This window comes from Chrysoperla carnea, chromosome X (assembly GCF_905475395.1).
Source record: "Chrysoperla carnea chromosome X, inChrCarn1.1, whole genome shotgun sequence".
NCBI classification, from domain to species: domain Eukaryota; kingdom Metazoa; phylum Arthropoda; class Insecta; order Neuroptera; family Chrysopidae; genus Chrysoperla; species Chrysoperla carnea.
In genome coordinates this window covers 12,895,962-12,915,817 of record NC_058342.1, presented here as the reverse complement: position 1 = coordinate 12,915,817, position 19,856 = coordinate 12,895,962, and the positions used below count along the sequence as shown (strand labels likewise).

General features: G+C 31.7%; 1 protein-coding gene across 1 annotated transcript; it reads right to left on the bottom strand.

Moving 5' to 3' along the window:
* Positions 1–13,198: 13,198 nt before the first annotated feature.
* LOC123302936 lies at positions 13,199–14,425 on the bottom strand. Its single transcript, XM_044886030.1, has one exon. The coding sequence runs from the start codon at positions 14,423–14,425 to the stop codon at positions 13,199–13,201; it is 1,227 nt and encodes a 408-aa protein (XP_044741965.1).
* Between the last annotated feature and the right edge of the window lie 5,431 nt (positions 14,426–19,856).

Sequence of the window (19,856 nt, the reverse complement as noted above, 5' to 3'; positions counted from 1 at the left end):
AATTTGACATCTCAAATAACGTAGTAATGTAAAGTTCGAAATCACTACCTCTTATGCTTCTTGATAATGAAAAAAAAAGTGTTCATAAAATTCATATACAGCATGTAGTATTGTGCTGTTTTTCCATGTTCACCATTCAGGGTCAACTCCGAGTAATTAATATAATCATTAATGACTGATTGTAATGGTTTGTTTAAATTTAGAGGCGTACAATTTTCTGTGCGAGTCATACTAATATCTTGTAAATTTTCTATTAATATATTGATATCCAAGCCATACTCAGAAATGAATTTTTCAATGTGCAAGCTTTGAAGAGCGCCAAATAATAATCCGTGTATGCGTTTACATCTGAAATGTTTACCGTCAATAAATCCGTTAGTTGAACCTTCTGCGAGAACCTCCGACTGAACGAGTATATCGGCAATACCTGATGAATCTATAAATTTACCTAAGGCTTTAAAGAAAGCCATTTCTATATGAAAAGCTCCCAAGTTTATGAACAAATTATTGAATTTAGGTTGCTCTTGCAACTGAAGCTGCATAGACATTTTAGCAATTGCTAAATCATAACTCACTATAATTTCGTCTTGTTCACATTGTAATGCCATGTTTTGGGCATTTCTCATTGTTTCATGTACTATAGTATAAGAAGTAGGGGATGCATTAATTTGAGCTAAATAATCAACAACTTGAATTAAACTATTATCTATAGTTGTTTGACTGTTATAGCCTACCCACATTGGACAATTAGGAATCAGGGATACAGAAAAAGCCCAAATCAAATTTTTAATATCAGAATTTTTTCTGCTACTGGTACATGAATTAATGAATTGTTGGAGCTCGGAAAATGGAATCAAAGTGGTAAAAGCTTTCGGTTTTATCATGTAAAGTGTTAAATCACGCGGCATTACATCGAATCTTCGTCTCTTTCTAGGAATAATATTTTCACTATCAGGGCTATAGTCGGAGAGCCGGCTGTGTACAACACCTATGGATCGAATACATAAACGAGATTGTGTGTGTGAGTAGTACTACTACAGATGTAAACGGAGCCACCGTTAGTTGAGGCTGGTTTTGCCCGCATCACGAAAATTTTACGTCACTTCCGGTTACAATTTTTAGTGTTTTCTTACGTGATCGAATACATAATGCAGACTTACATAAAATTGTAGGTTTTCATGTGTACAATAAGATTACCATAGGGTGCCAGACTAAATCCACCCGCAACCCTGTGGCACCCCTCATCAAAGATATTTTTTTTTTGTGTCAACCTATGTTATCGAATACATGGATGACTTTATGCTCAAATTAAAGCTTATATTTTATACTTTAAGAAAAAAATAGGCTGCCATGATTATTTTGCCCGCATATACCTGGCTACCTTCTTTAAAGTTATTAACATGCATTAAAGATTGAGATTTTTTTGTCAACCTATGTTATCGAATACATGGATGACTTTATGCTATAATTAAAGCTTATATTTTATACTTTAAGAAAAAAATAGGCTGCCATGATTATTTTGCCCGCATATACCTGGCTACCTTCTTTAAAGTTATTAACATGCATTAAAGATTGAGATTTTTTTGTCAACCTATGTTATCGAATACATGGATGACTTTATGCTCAAATTAAAGCTTATATTTTATATTTTAAGAAAAAAATAGGCTGCCATGATTATTTTGCCCGCATATACCTGGCTACCTTCTTTAAAATTATTAACATGCATTTAAATACTGTATGAAGTCATACATTCTTTAATTTATTTTCTAATATTTTTTCTAACATTTTACAATCTTTTCCATGATTTAAAGGACAAATTAACAAATCAGCGAATTGTTATTTTTTTAATTTACTACTTACATCAATTTTCATTAATTAAAAATATTCGATTCGTAAGTTATTAATATTATGTGGTAGGAAGAAGGCAAGGAATATTTTTAGGTATTCATGTTTATTACAAGTCAATTAATTTATTGCATAACTAATCACATTACATTTAACAATACAATACACTTATCATTATAAACACAATTAATTTTTTGTATTTTAAATTATATTACAGCTAACAATACAATATACTTATTATTATTGTTCATCTTTATCATTACAATCTAATGGAACATTTAAAGAGTCAATGTCGATATCATCGTTTATTAAAACAGTATCATTATCATTATCATCCTCATTACAATTTTCTGAGTATTCATTTTCAGTTTCATTAATCAAAATATCGTTAACTTGAATCGGAGTTGGACTTCCGTCGAACATATTTGGTGTTATTAAATTATTGTCCTCATCATAAATCCAACCGCATTCTTCAAATGCCAACGTTATGCAATGTTTGTTTCTTGCGTTTTGCCACAAGGCATTGACATAAATGGTTCTTAATATTTTTTGTTTCAATGCCTGCCAGCAGGGTGGCATTGAGCCGGAATCGTACTGGCGAACGCCATTGAAAAATTTTTCTTTAATCGAAAATGAAGAAAACTGTTTTTCAAATAAAAGTACTCGGGCTAAATTAACATCTACACAATCTTGTATGCCGTACATTTGACACGTAAATTGTTGGAGTGTTGCTATTTTTTCTTCATTTTCGATATCATCAGGATTATTCAGTTCAGCAAACATTATTTGATATTTTTCATTACTTTTGAGTATTTCAAATGGTCTCGATTTTCCTTTCTTATAAAAACTTGCCGTGAAATCACATCCTGTGTAAGCATGAAAACCAGGCAAGGCTTTACACATATTTTCACCTAAAATATTACCTAATTTAGTGCAATTTACGCAATTTTCATCAACTTTTCGATTTGTTGAAGACAATAACCAAATTTCAAATTGTCGTAATTCGAAAATGTGTCCCAATAAAATTACTAAAACATCAGTATCAGACGATTTTACGAGGATTTTTGAGTTGTCAGGACATTTGCTAAGATGAAATATTATCCTAGTATCAGCCTCTTCGTGAGTACATTGTAATTCAATTTCCTCTGTCTTAATTACTTTATTTTCGATTGCAATATAAGAATAACAGTTAGAACCTACAGTTAAATAAATTTTTTTATTACCAATAACAAAAGACATATCAGAATTCTCCCAATGTTTTTCGAGAAACTTAATTAGCGCTTCCTTGAATTTTTTATTTTTTAAACTTTTCAAAAAATCATTTGGACTGCTTTGTGATGGTCCATTTATACTGTACGGAACGTCTATTTCATTTCTATTAGTTCTCTCCGCATCTTTGATACTCGGAATAACGTACCGATCAAAAATAATATGTATTTCAGATGCTGGGCTACTACAGATTTTTCTTAAAATGAATTCAGCTACTTTGCCGAATGTTTGTGGAATTGCTGGTCCTAGTTTATGCAGAAAATAGAATCCATCAATTATTTCAATATCTATATGTAAAGGAAATTCTGGATCACTGAATTTTTTTATTTTCTTAGCTAGAACAGACTTATCGGTTTTATGCATCTCGCCTGTACATTGGAAGAGTGCGGGTGGTGCTGGTGCAAGAGGATATGACAAACACGTTTCAATACTAATTTTATGATTTAACGCAAGTGCTAACAGTCTACCAAAAACATCACGTTCCATTCTAATTATTGTTTCTTTATTACCATCACGGCTCCTAATAGATTTTTTTATGCATTCTGAACTAAAATTTGAAACTTTTAATCTCGGAATAGGGGATTCGAATCTCTTACAATTAATGTTACATTCTGCAATAAATGCTACTTTTCTATTTCGATCAATATCATCAGCTTCTAATAAGAATTTAGAAACATTATCTGAAACCGATCTACCAGTAACAATGTTGAATAAATTATTTTTATTTATACTGCTGTCAAATGGATTGATGTATTGTTTGATCTTCGACATTATGCTCTCAGCAGCTTCCCTATCTTTTTTCCATCTACTTTGCTCTAATTCTCGAACAGAATCATCATTTGCAGTCAAATTCATTTCATGTAAGATTTTAGAAATAATTTTTGTTCGCATGCTATGGCTCAGAGCCCATCGTTGTCGAGCTCCAATTGATGTACTAAAATGTGTTACACCTGTTAACGAACTTGCAGCATCCGCATTAATTGTCTGTTCTAATGTTAAATCGACTGGTGATCTTGAAAGTGTATTTGATGTTCGTTTAACACTAAATGCGCCCTTTAAAAATTCATGGTATAATGGGGAATCAGTCATTTTTAATTTCATAAGATTACAGCAATACATAATGATCCAACGACAGTAGTTTTGTTGATTGAAAACAAAAAACCAGTTTGCCATACTATATAATGAATCAATATACAAATCAAAATCATTGGTACGAATGCTCCTAGAAAATCTAAAGTATAAATTTACTAGCTCGATATATTGTAAATAAAATGGCGCAGTTTTTTCGTATTCACCAGTCGATATTTTTTCGAGATAATCTTGGTACTTTCTAACAATATCCTGCAGTGTCGTTGATAGATTGAGGGGGGATGTACATTCGACTTTATTATTTAGAATTTCAGTTAAATTATCTACTATCAAAGACGGTTCGAGTTCGTTAGTCGATATAAATGATTCAAGTAATAAACTTTGCAGAGCAACCGAAAGTAGGGGATGAATGCGTTTGCATCGGTTAAAATGCTTGCTGGAAATGAAACCATTCACTGATCCGGCTGCTAAAACTTGCGCATCGACTAAAATATCAGTAATGCCACAAGAATCTATGTAAGATCCAATTGCTTTGAAAAAAGCCATTTGAATGTGAAAAGCACCTAGATTGATGAATAAATTATCAAATTTAGGACATTCAGTTAATTGTATTTGCATCGCCATTTTAGCAATGGCAAGATCATAAGTCACAATTATTCTATAGCCCAGTCATATTAGGTAAAAAAAGGGGTCAACCTCGGAATGAAAGATAATAAGCTGCAAATTGGTATGAACCTTTGTTTTGTCATTCTAAATGTTGTCTCAAAAGTCACAATCGTTATCGTGTCCGCGTCTCAAGATATTCAAGGTCAAAGGTCACAAAAATCGGTTTTTCGCGAATATCTGGCTTCCTATCGGTTAAATGAGATTTGCATTTATTATAAAAGTTGTAGGCTATAAAATTCCCTACAACTTTTGTTTAAACTTTTTTTTCATACGACCAACCGTTTTGAAGGTAGAGCGCGAAGAGTGCACATCGTACAGTCATGTACGGCCTAATGCAAGGTCAAGCGTGAGTTATGGTTATCAGTACGTTATAAAGTCAATTATTTACTTGGAAATTATAAATATTAAACAATGCCTATTATTTATGTACTAACTATTAATTATTTATATTTAATTAAAGTAAGTAACTTGATTATTTATATATAATTATTCATATTTAACTATTTAAGTATAAAATATTATTAATTCTGGATTATATATTTTAGTTTTATTTTAAGTTAAAATGATAGTAAGAGTATATATTTTACACATATTTTTATTTATTATTAAATACGGCATAATATACATTTATCAAAATGTGAGTTCAAATATCAAAAGTATCTTTGTTGATTTTAATTGTAATGAAATTGGAAATGGAAGCTAATTATCTTCTTCTTGTTCGTCGTCTTCTTCTTCTTGTCGCTCAAAAATGTTCAATTCATTGTCATCATCCTCATTATCTGTCATGTTCATCTCCAAACCTTCCAGAATATCGGGATCATATGTATTTTCTTCATCGGGATTACTTGGATACAGTGAAGCATTGAGGCAAGCTTGTCCGTTGCACTGGCCGCAAGCTAAAGAACATTGTAGCCCTGATTTTCTGCATCCACAGCGGGAACCACAACCATTTTTGCAATTGCAAAATATTACGTTTAGTAGTTCGGCTGGTGCTGGAGGTAATAACGTTCGTATGGGCTCCAGGATTTCATTTTCAAGCATCCAGCCCCATTCTTGAGGTTCTAAGTCCTTCCCTAACCACGTTTGAATCTGGTAGTAGACACGTTTTATGTGTTGATGAGCTGCTACACTTGTTGGTGGAAGTGTTGACAGTTGTACAGGTTTATTTAGTTTTGTAAATTTGATGAATTGCGTGTAGCGGAAATGATCAATGTTGTCCTCAGATTTTGGAGCATTATATAATGCCAACAAGATGCGCACTCCATTTTCTAATAATGTTTGTTTTGGGCAGTTTTCTTGTTGAAATACTTCCACCATTTTATCTAAATCAGGAATTTTTTCCAATGCTCTAGTAACAGTTTTTTTTCCTTTTTTAAATAGCGCAGAAGTCGTGTCACAGCCACTGAATGCGTGTAAAAATAAAATGTGCTTTTTAGTACGAGGATATTGGTCAAAACTTTTAGTAGAATATATTTGTGTTTTGACATTGCCTTTGCCAACTTTTTTCAAAAAAATTTCCTGATGATGTGACTGAGTACGTCCAATTAAAATAACGAGCAAATCGATATCTTCTCCTATGATGACAGCAGTCTTTTGATGTTCTGATAAGGCAATAGCTGTGTCAATGATGAGAACATCAGCATCATCTCTGGCTTGTTTTGTTGTGATATTAACAGTTTTAAATTTTTCAACAAGCATGTCGATAAATTTTTTTTTATTAGACCGATTTGATAAAAATTTTTCTTGACTGATTGGCACAACCATTGTTTCGTCAAAACAAACTTCATATGATCTTGAAAGTGCAGCAGTTCTTCTTTGTTGTTCCAGTGCTTTAATATTTTTACTATAGTCCGAATATCCGTCAAATACAACAACAATTGCTGAGCCATAATGTGTTTGTAAATATTTAATGTACTTATTTAAAATAATAGAGAAAGTATCGTCTTTGCTCCATACGACGCGATGCAGAAGAAATCCACCATCGATGATGTATGTTACATTATTTTCATCAAGATCGATAACGACAGGCATCATATTGTCATATAATGTTGCTTTCGTGGTTTTTCTCATGCCATTACTATCAAATAAAGATGTCGGATACGGGCTTAGTTCATACTGAAGATATTCTTGTAAATTACTTTCAAATTTTTTGCTTACAGTTATTCTCTGGAAAAGTAACATTGGATCTATAGAAACTTTACAATCATTAATTTTGACAGATTTGTTAATGGCTGAAAGCGGTAAAACCTTATCGACGCGTTTTAACTTTATTTCGTTGAAGTTCAAACCAGTTATCTTTACCATAGATTGCAATCCGATTTCATGGGCTCGGTGACAATTAATTTGGTCATTTCCAACGATTCCTGAAGCTAAGGATACCAACTGATTCGTATTTGGAAAGGGATTATGAAGCGTAAACCAACCAACCAGTTCATTTACATCAGTATCATCCCTTTTTATTCGTGAATCTCTAGCATCAACATGTTGGTCCACAGAATCGAAAGAAATGTTACAAAACCGTTCAATTTCTTCACAAATTGTATTCGTGGCATACATAGCATATACCCACTTACATAGAACACTTTCTTGTGTACTTCGGCCTCGAGATACTCCTCCTTCTGTCTTCATAGATTTCATCAGACTTTGCTCGATTACCATGTCTGTCCATGTACCAGAATTGAATTTTTCTGTTCGTTTTACAGTAAAGAATCCGTTTTTAAAGTTCTCAAAAGCCTGTTGATCCATTGTCTCCTCAAGTTTTAACATATCTTGAAGATACAAATGAGCTGATTTCGCATATAGGAAATGACCACCAGCATGAAAATAGGGCAGCATTTTTCGCACTGCATCCAAATGTTCTTGAAAAAGTCCCAGCCTTTCAGCGCGAATGAAATCTAGGGCTATTGATACCATTTCAAAATATTGCACCCATAACTGTGCCGTGGGACCTCGAGCTTTTAATTCTTTTAGTTTATCCTGAAATTGATCAATTAACGAGTTGGAGCTGCTCGTACATCCTTCAACATCTTCGTAGGAAACATCGCGACTAGTTATCTGTTCAATTAACTCATCTAACACACAATTTTCAATTTTCATCTCTTCAAAAATCTTTATTGATAATGCAAGTCGTAATAATATATGGCCTCTGATACTTCTTGCATAAGCGTGACCATTCAACATTTTGTCGACCGAATTTGTAGCATATATTTTACTTAAAGCTTCCTTGAGACCACTACCGTCCATTACATGTCCTATGCATCCAAGAAAAGACATGAGCATATGAAATCCTCCAAGTTTGACAACTGTTTTAGACAAGTCTGAGTTTGCATCTGACGCAGCAACCATTTCACGTGCTTTTGAGTACAGGGGCTGATCAAATGTAATTATGCACGTTTTTTGTTGATGTGACTTGGCAATATTTATAGCACTATGTAAAGTTGTATAAATTGTGTCTAAATTACTGGCAGGATGATCAATGAAAGGTAGAAATATAACCTGAGAATTTGAAAAATTTTGATTATTTTTCGTAAGTTGTTGAAGATAGCCATTCCACCCTGGCAACGGTGAAAGATTCTTCCATTTTCCGTATAACCACAACAAATCAACTGCATTAAATTTTTTTTCAATCAGTACTTGATCATCATGTAGATTTTGGACTTGAATCTTGCTGTACCCAGGTACAACTGGCTTTTCATATGCTAAAAGAGATACATGTGATATTGCTGCTAACTCTTTTGCACTCGGTTTAGTTGTACATTTTTTTATGCGATCATCATAAATTACAGCATCTTTCGGAGTAATTATTTTTATCATTCCCATAACGTGAAGAGTATTATTACCGTCAAGAGTACTGACATTAATATCTGCATTGTCTCCAACATATTGTACCAACGCACCAGACTCTGATGGTAAAATACGAGGTTGTGGATGGTAAACTGATGAAACTTCATACTGTATGGTATTACTATATGATGCAGCAAATCCTAAAGATGATAAAACATCCAACAATTTTTTAGACCCATATCTTCTGTGAAGAAATACGGAAAGGCCCAACAGTAGCTGTGATGAAAATGAACGTTCTCGTATCGAAGCCATTATTGCGTGGCTAATAGATGTGCATTTCGTTTTTAAATGATCTACTTGTCCTTTTCTATTTTTTAATATCATTTCTTCCAAAAAATGTGATAATGTTTTTGGTATTTCTTCATTAATACAATCTAGCATTTTATTCGGAGGTGGATACGTTTTTGTTTCAACTACAGATGATCTGATGTCTTCCCTAATAATAGCCGCAGCAGCTTCTACAATCCGTAGACGTTCTTCTACAGGAGTACTTTTTTTATTTTCGTACCAAGCTTTTGATAATACGTTAAGCTGTGTATCACGGAAAGATATAATTGTAAATGATCCAATTTTTTTTGTGATTATTATATCAGTTAAATACTTTTGTTGTAATTTTGTAATAATTGTCTTATCGTCAGGTATGTATTCCGTAGGGACATCTTTAAGTTCTTTCAAAGTAAATTGAGAATCTTCATTATTTTCTATATAACAAAAAATCTCCTTCATTGCTTGAGTGACTTGATCATCTTGGCGAGGCATTTTATCTGCAGATGGTACTCGGGTTAAAAAGTTGGTATAGCAAATAGTATGATACTTTGCTTCAGCAGCGATCAAATCATACTCGTAATATATACGTTCCTTTACTAATTCTCCTAAGGAATCGTTTCGTTCTTCTGCTCTCTTAATTACGTTGTCTTTGAATGCAAGAGTACTTACATTACTTATTGTCCGTCTATACTTTAATTTTTTTTTCTTTTCTGCTATTTCATCAGCTTCTTGGCCACAAAATAAGCATAACTTTCCAAAATCAAAGACTTCATTTCGTTTTTTGCGAGGTGCACTTGACGTTGAAGGTTCACTCTCATCTGTGCGTCGTTTTGATGCAATAATAACATTTTTACTCGTGTACACTTTTCGACACTCGGAATGCACATTTACAGAACTTAAAGTATTTAAATAGTCTATATGTCCATCATTTCTTTCAATACTTGCAGTTTTTAAAGTTTGTAAACCACGTACGACATTCACAGAAACACCTTCTGAAAGTTTCTTATCACATATAAAACACAAATCAGCCATAGCTCTTAAAACCGTACGTCCGTAGTTGCAACGGTACAATTTCAAACTAACGAATAATCTTGACTCATACAAAGTGGAGAGAGTGGCCTTGAATACTATAGAACATCTGTTATGAATAGAAATGGGCATAGGGTAGGGACAAGTATTTCCAGGTATATAAGTATTGAGAAATTTACGCGTTTTAAAGAAAAGATATATAATGTCGTGTTAACTTAAAATAAAACTAAAATATATAATCCAGAATTAATAATATTTTATACTTAAATAGTTAAATATGAATAATTATATATAAATAATCAAGTTACTTACTTTAATTAAATATAAATAATTAATAGTTAGTACATAAATAATAGGCATTGTTTAATAATTATAATTTCCAAGTAAATAATTGACTTTATAACGTACTGATAACCATAACTCACGCTTGACCTTGCATTAGGCCGTATATGACTGTACGATGTGCACTCTTCGCGCTCTACCTTCAAAACGGTTGGTCGTATGAAAAAAAAGTTTAAACAAAAGTTGTAGGGAATTTTATAGCCTACAACTTTTATAATAAATGCAAATCTCATTTAACCGATAGGAAGCCAGATATTCGCGAAAAACCGATTTTTGTGACCTTTGACCTTGAATATCTTGAGACGCGGACACGATAACGATTGTGACTTTTGAGACAACATTTAGAATGACAAAACAAAGGTTCATACCAATTTGCAGCTTATTATCTTTCATTCCGAGGTGAAAGCCCTAATATGACTGGGCTACTAGGCTGATTACATTGTGTGGCAATTTTTTGTGAAATGACCATTGTTTCATAAACGACGCTATAGTTTGTAGGTGAGTAGTGACACTAAGCTGGTTCTGGCACAGTTTGACCTACATATAGAATATAGTGAACAGGTTTTAGCACACTATGACCTATATACAACGACCTTGCAAATGTATGTGGGTTGTGGTGTCCTGGTGTGTTTTAATGATAAAGGGGGAGATAAGAAACAAAGAATTCAATTTGACCTATATACAGCGACCTTGCATGTTAGATGAGTGTGCCGGTGTGTTTTAAAGATATTGGGGGGAGATAAGACACAAAGGGTGATGATTCAAGCGCGGTTTGACCTACATATAGGGAAGATGTTCTAGCACACTTTGACCTATATACAACGACCTTGCAAATGTATGTGGGTTGTTGTGTCCTGGTGTGTTTTAATGATAAAGGGGAGATAAGAAAACAAGAGTGATGATTCTCTTTGACCTATTTACTATATAATTGCAGCATGTCAACGACCTTACATGTAAAATTAAGGAAATAAAAATTGATACTTACCTATGTCAACACTTGTTGATTAATACAGTTTAATAACCTTTGAGTAATCTAAATCAAATAATGCAGGGGTGTACTTCATATGATAATACATATTATCTATATATTTATGCACAATGAGTATTTGAAATGGAAGATGGAAGGATAATGCAAATAAAAAACTTTACGAATATGATATACAATTCATTATTTATTGAGGGATTAGATTATAAAAATTGTTATTTTTTTAAGTATAATATACAATTTTAAAATTAAGATAAACATTTATTTTTAATTGATCTAAAACAAAAATTAGAATAAATAAACACAAATTTTTAAAATAAAAAATGGATGTATAAAACTTACCAAAGATATTTAAGAATATATTAGATTATACTGATTTGAAAAAATTGATCTAAAATAAAACGTTAAAATGAATGAAAAAGCACATTTTTACAACGCAAAGAAAAATCATACCAGGGGGTTGCTTGACTTTTTTCGGGGTTATTAATGATGTGTTTTATATTATACATTAAAACACCAGTTAGATCTTTTATAAAATTTTTAATGTTCCTCGTAATGTTTCTTTCAATGTACAGTAAATACTGCAATTGTTTTGATTGTCCATCTTCTATTCCGTTCATAATTTCCAAAAGAAACAAATCGTTGATTGTGTTTGTTATATTCCATTCGTTTGAAGAAGACCCTTCTTGTATTGTTTCGTAAATTTTATTGAAATTGAAATTAATTTTTTTAATATCATTTTTAATTTCATGTATTTGGAGATTGTTGATCACTATATGTGATATGACACCACACGACACAATAATGCACACAAAATACTTGGTTATAATAATTTTATTCATTTTTAATAACTTGAGAGAAAACGATTTGTTGTAAGCGAATGATGTAGAAACACTAAATTCTTGAAGGAGTTAAATTTTAAAATCACATCAGGAAAAAAGAATGATGTCATAATTTGATGAGCCCCCTAATCATCTTTCAAAAAAATTGCCGACGCATTGAATATGGTGTATTGATGATGGTAATATTGTATACCTATATATCATTTACAAACAAATAATAAAAATCATATACTCATATTTATTTTTTATAAATTTAATAAATTATATTAAAATATACAAAGGGTATACTATTACGCCTAATTTTGTGAGATTATTTTTTATGTTGTTTCTAAAATCAATATTTATTATATATTTATAAACAAATATATAAAACCTTAGAGTGTATAAAGATGACACAAAGAAGTTATTAAAAAAGATGCACGTTTAACACATTTATTCTTTTTCTATGCATATAATGGGTTTTAGTTAATGAAAACAAAACATTATTTAAAAAAGTATATTTATTATCTTATTGCTTCTACAAAGTATGATATTTTTATTCTAATTTTAATATTATAGACTACATGAATAATTAATTACGTTGCGTAAAGCACACACATTAGATTTATCTACATGAGCCATACACACTATCAATTTATTTTTCTTAAAATTACAGGATAAGTTATAATTATTAAGATCCTTTACATTCTTAAGATTAAACAGTTGCTTAAGCCACTTAACCTTTTCAAGTCCTTTAACATAAGTTTCTTCATCCTTATTAAATATTTTTTCACCAATTTCACAAATTTTTTCATATTTAATATCACCACTCTCCCATATTAAACCATGGTGATTCAAAATTAACCACCTGTTAGTTTTTTTATATTTTGCTTCCAGATTATTCCAACCAAAGGGTGGGAGAAACAAGTAGTGTTGTAAATATTCACCATTCTTAAAAATGGCCATTTCTTTGAGCACAAATTGATTTTTAGTTGTTTTAAATCCTTGAATATCAACAACAGCAACCATATTGTCGTGATGTTTATTGGATTTGTCTTACTAGATTACTAAATGGGTTGTATTCAAGCAACTTATCATGAATGATTAATGCAAATGCAGATGTTTTTTTAGGTGCATTTCTATCAAACTGCCATTCAATTCTTATATCAACACTCCCCGATTTGATTGTGTCATTTTGTCTCATAGTGTTAAATACTACCATGGGGCAAACAGTGGTCATGTCTCTATAGGTGAAAAGAGGATCTGATCTTCTATTATAATAGGCGGTTTGAAAATCGGTGAACATATTATACAATTGTGCATAATGTCCCTTTGCAAAATCAAAATTTAGTTGATCGTTTGGATATTGCTCACTGTTTAGATATAATTTTGCAGATTTAATATTACAATGATCAAAAACAGTTTTCTTTTTATCATTTCCTTTTCTGTCAGTTTGAAAACATAAAATTACAAATCGTGGTTTTTCCATCTGAGTACTGCTTCTGACATTCCACGTTTGATTAGTACTTTCAGGAAGTGAAGGAAATTCATAGAGATCCCAACTTCTGTAACCAATTGGTAACCATGTACTTGTTTCCAAATATCTTAATAATTGTAATTTTTGTTTGTCCCCTGGGGTGACATGTGGTATTTTCCATTGAATCTTGTAAATATTAATTTTACAATCCTCTCCACCTGCTTTTTTTAAAAAGCAGTTTGCATCGCTACGTGCTCTTGTCAGAACCAATTCATGTCTAACGTTAATGATAACCTTTTTAAAGTCCTCCATTAGTCCAAAAACTATTCTTAAAGGAATTGCAATTTCAAATCGATATTCGTAATCAACCAAATCCATAACTGCAGCATCACTTAGAGGAGACCACCAACCAGCAATTTGTAAAGCCTCACTTTCATTTTTTGAGTAGGAAAGATAATTTTTAATTGTTGAAGTAATACCTGGTTGTTTACAACGATCAACTTCATGACCGTTGATTAGATATTTCATCTCTTCGAACAAAAACATTCCAAAATTTGCCCGCATTTCTCCATCAGTTGAAACGGCTTTTGTGTTATCTTTTGTTTTAACAAGTTGACCAGAGATGAATATATAAGACTCGGATGGGTTTACGTATAAATCTGTTTGATTAATGGGTATCCTTATCTCATCTCCGTAATCAAACGAATGGACATAAGGGTTGTATGTGTGAACTTCATTTGCTACAATTGTATCGTCGAAACCAGGCTTTTCAGTAACATTTAAAATATCCATTGTTTGATTATATTTTAACGATGTAATTAATCGATTCTAAAAACTTTCTATTTATTTTTGAAATGGTATATCCACCTCGCTTCTTTAAATTTCGATTTACACTGATGTTATTCTTTTTAGGATAAACTTTATATGCATTATTAGAATTATTAACAATTAACATTTTCTAATATGTAGAACTATGGTTATCTCCTCGTTGTTAAAATCAATAAACTCCCCCTTCTGATCAACAATTGAACACGTTATGTCACTAATGTATTCCTTTATTACTGGATAGTAAATGATATTTTTTGGGGTTTCAATAATTTTGTACCCTGAATCTTCTCGTGGATAGAAACAATAAATATGATGTGTTTTACGATTATTCAAATATAGCCCCTTTGTTATACTACAGTTTACAAAAAAAGCATTAGATGAGTGTATTTGTAGAATGTCGTCAGATATATAAGTTTTATTAGGAATAGTTAGTTCGATAGTTTTAGTAAAGCCAAGTAGTTTTCCAAGAGTGTTTTTTAAGTGAAAACCCACAACTTCTGAAGCTTCAATTTCTGTTTTAAAGGTGTTATGATTCACTCTAATATTAATTGTAGGTAATTTTCTATCACCAATTGAAGGGTCAAGAATAGTTTCCCATGTAAACTCTTGATTAATTTTTTTTTTAATTTCATCTACGATTTCATAAAACTCATATCTACCAGGAGGAATTGTAATGGTTTTCCCCCCGAATAAAAATTGATTATTTAAATTAGTTACATTTAAAACTGAATTATATGAATACAATGCAACAAGAGCACATTCATATTTACCATCACTACAGTCGATAGTAGGAAAATACTCTGCTTTAAGTTGAGATGACCTTCCCGTTAACGTTAAAGTAGGCATTATCACAATAATAAAGAAACATCAAGCAGTAATGACCGCAATAAAATTCACTATATTTTTGAAATCTCTCGTGATTATATAAGATATTTGAACCAAGATATTTAATGATTTCTTTTGGAGGGGGTAAATTTCCAAACGAATCAAAATACAAAACAATTGAATTAGCCTTATAATAACAAACCCAATGAGACCCGTTCGATTTATTTTCATCTAAATTAACTATGCCACATTCGTTTCTTCTAACACGAGCAGGTAAAGTATCTCGCATGAAAACCCCCCGAAAATGTTTAATTTTACTTCCATAGTAATAAAGATCATAATTTGTTAGCGGCCTATTGGGTAAGCGAGTTAAAAAAAATTTTTGTTATGATTCATATAAAGTCCTAGCCCCTGCCTATACCTTTTTAAATATATACCATTCCCACCCTTAAGTCCAATTTCAATAGCTTTGTTATGTCTTTTATTTTCTTTAATAAACTCTTTGGCTTTCTGGGCATCATTAATTGTTTTGGCTATAGCAGCCGCTCCACCCGTTAAACTCCCCAATGCACTCAAACCGGCAAAAATAGGTATGAGTGGAAGTACACCCCCACTTTTTGGAATGGGTAAAATCCTAGGTAGACGTACATTTTTTTTCCCATGTTTTTTAACAGTTTTTTTTGCTGCGTTTAATGATATATTAATACCTTCAATCATGTTTGAAATTTTTTTATTTTTTAATGAAGATCTAGCACTGTCAACAATTTTACGAAGAGGGATTTTCTTCTTCATTCTACGATTTCCCCCTCCCATTTTTGATTTCAGCTTCATTATGTTTGAAACTAACCAGGCACTGGTTTTTTCTCCTAAAGAACTATCTGAAGATTTAAATCGTTCCCACGCTTTTTCACTTAAAACACGATCACCAAAAGCCCTTTTTTTTGAATCCGATGTTTGGCTATACAAAATATCATGTGCTTTACAAGCGTTGTCAAGTTGGTTTAGTGGAACGTCTCCTCTTTTCAATCTTTCATCTAATTTTGTACCAGGGCCTAGTAATAATAATAATAATAATAATAATAATAAGAATTAATACAACTATTATAAAAAAATAATAAAAGAAATATTTACCACAAAATTTATATTTTGGTAGATGTAATTCAAAAGGTAATTTATCGATTAATTTGTTAATGATTCCTTTACCATATATTTTATTATTTTGCTTCATCTAAATTTAAAGCTTTGATGCAAACACGACACCGTTTTCTTAAAGGTAAAGGACCATCAAAATGATCGGTTTGATTCAAAGTGTTGTGGTGGCTAACACAATAACTGTTTTCAATTTCACACTTGATATGAGGTGGAATAATATCATAAATTGTACCAACAATAGAAATGCTATTGTTGAATATAAACAATAATTCCTTATGTGTAATTAGATTAATAATATAGGGTTTATTTCTTAACAAAAGCAAGAGATTTTCCATAACAAGAAAACAAAATGTATAAATACTTATTTCCTCGAATGCTCTTCAAACACTAAGATGAAATTTCTCAAGCAGACAACTTTATTACCAATTAAAAATTTTGATTATAATTATAAACCGCAAAGTGAGAAAAGACATGGAAAATTATTTCCAAATGCAATTAGGTGTATTATTGCGGGGCCTAGTGGTTGTGGAAAAACAAATTTGCTGTTATCTATATTGCAAAGTGAAAACGGAGTATCTTTTGAAAACATTTATATATTTTCAAAAAGTTTGAACCAACCCAAGTATGAAATATTGAAAGAAATCATAAAAAACGTGGAGGGTGTTAATTTGCATACATTTTCTGATAATGACGAAGTGATTTCACCGGATGAAGTGAAGCCCAACAGTGTGTTTCTTTTTGATGATGTAGCGTTTGATAAACAGAATAACATCAAAATATTTTACGCAATGGGTCGGCATAAGGGAGTTGATTGCTTTTATTTAACACAAAGTTGGGCAGCCCTACCAAAACACTTTCTTCGTGAAAATTGTAATTTTTTAATAGTGTTCAAGCAGGATTTACAAAACTTGAAACACATTTATCAAAATCTTGTAAATACAGATATGATATTCAGTAAATTTCTAAAAATATGCAAGAAATGTTGGAAGAGTGATTACGGTTTCCTAACAATTGATTTAGAATCACCATTGAAAAATGGTAGATATAGGCGAAACTTGGATGAATTTATTCAATTGTGAGGTAGCAGTAATACATACACAACCATCAACAATAGTAAAAAAGAAAAAAAATGGAGACACAAGAAATAAAAAAAGAAATTCTACAAGCAACTAAAAATATTCAAAAGAAATATTTGAACTTAAAACGTAATCGTATAGATTGTGAAACATCTCTTCAACAGCTGTATAAACCATTGATCACATCCCTTACATTACCTTTACACTCAAATGAAAAAAAAAATAAAATTGAAGATGTTAAACCAGAAAACCAGTTAATAAAGGATGAAAAACAAGAAGATGATGAAAATTCAACATTAAAAGAAAATAATATGGAGGATGAGTCGTTAGATGCAGTAAATTTTGATGGAAACCTAGCTTCATTAATAACACCTGGCAATACTCAATATCTATCCGATGACATTTTGAAGTCCCTTTATAAATTATTGAAAGGTGATGTTAATAGCTACGGGTTGAGATATGATAAGAAAAAACATGCGTGGTATATAGGTGACAAGAGGGTGATTTTCAATGATGAAAATATTATTGTGGGTCACCAAGCATATACACTCAGTATGGGGCTTGTAAATTTATTGGTTAATAAAAAACCTCCACATACATATAGCGATGAAGATGTTGAAATGTATAAACAAATATTGAAAGACACAAATGCTTTATCCTCTCGATATAAAAATACAAGATCTTATAAATATAGATATTTCATAACAAAATTGATGATGGAGAAAGATGGAGGAGACTATTTTAAATCGTTAAATAAACCAAACATTGTATATTGGAACAAATTAGATGAAATAATTGACAGATTGAGATTGTTATACGCATCAAAATCCCTAGGGAACGAATCAGTGAATAATGAAATAATTGCAATTTTGGAAGAACTTGAAGAAGAAGGAGTGATAGAGAAAAATCCACTAGGCGATCAACCACCCCTTTAATAAAAAACAAAAATTGGATTACATCACATAATTTGTATGCCTGGAGGTCAAGCGTATCTCTTTTAATCGGGCAAACTTTTTTTGATGTGTTGTTTTTGAAAATAAACAAAAAAAGAGTAATTATTAGAAAAAAATGTATTTGTTTATACTAAACAAAAAATGAATAGTTGAGTAGAATCAAACAGAAGGACTTTAGTTTTTAAAATATTCACAAAGAAGCAACAACAAAAAATGAAAGCAATAACTTTCGTAAATGAAATTAATAATTTGGAGGAATTTGCTAACGACATGGTGGAGTTATGCCGATCGCTGTTTGAAGAAGATGAGAGTGTTAGAACATTAATATTTTGTGAGAACGTGTTTGATTATGAGCAGAATTTAGAGCAGGGTGTTCGGTATTGTGAAATTGGTAGACTTCCATCGTTTGATGTGCACGAACAAGAGTTCATTCGTAGAAAAATAAGCGAATATTTATTGAATTTTCAGTTAACAGCGGTGGTAAGGCATTGCTGTATGTCTGAGATGGATGATACACCAGACTTAATTGTATCGAAAGATTCAATACCCGAAAACTGTTTTCGTGTACCATCATCAATGCTTTAAAAAGAAAAAATTTCGATGATTTAGGAAATAGTGGTGTGTAACAATTTTAATATATTATCTATACCGATTTTAATATATTATCTATCCTCTGTTTAAATGATATAAAAATAAAAAAAGTAATTTTTAAAAATTGTTTGTATGGTTTTATTTTTTTAAAATGAACATCCCTCACCCCCCATGCTGTTCTTTTCTTCTTTCAGATCGTGAGTAGTACTAATAGCATTACACTTAGGTAAGAATGAAGTAATTCTACGTATTTATGAGAATAAAAAAACACAAACATGCGACACCGCCCGCCGCCCGCCGCCGCCGCCGCCGCCCCGCCGCGCGCTCCGGAAAAAAGTGTGTCCGCCCGCGGAAAATATTTTGTCCGGCTCGCACCCCCGCCGCGGAAAAACTTATATACCCCGCTCGGAAAAAATTTTACTGCCGGGGGGGAGGGGCGCAGTAAAAATTTTTGTACCGCCTGCTTCACTACTTCCTAAAATTGTATACCATCTATTTTGACACGTTTTTATCAAATATATAAATATAAATGCACTCTTTGTGAGAGGGGTTAGTGTACGTCAATCATGGAAAAACACAATATTGTTAAAGAAATTCATGCTCCTTCAAGACGCAATTTTCCCAGGCTAAAAACCATAATTCTTGGGATAGGAGATACTCTTCAAATAGATTTAATTGATATGTCGATGCATGTCAGGTATAATAAAAAATTTAAATGGATTTTAGCTGCTATAGACATTTTTTCAAAATTTGCATATGTTGAACCAATCTTTAACAAACGAGGGGTAGAAGTTACTA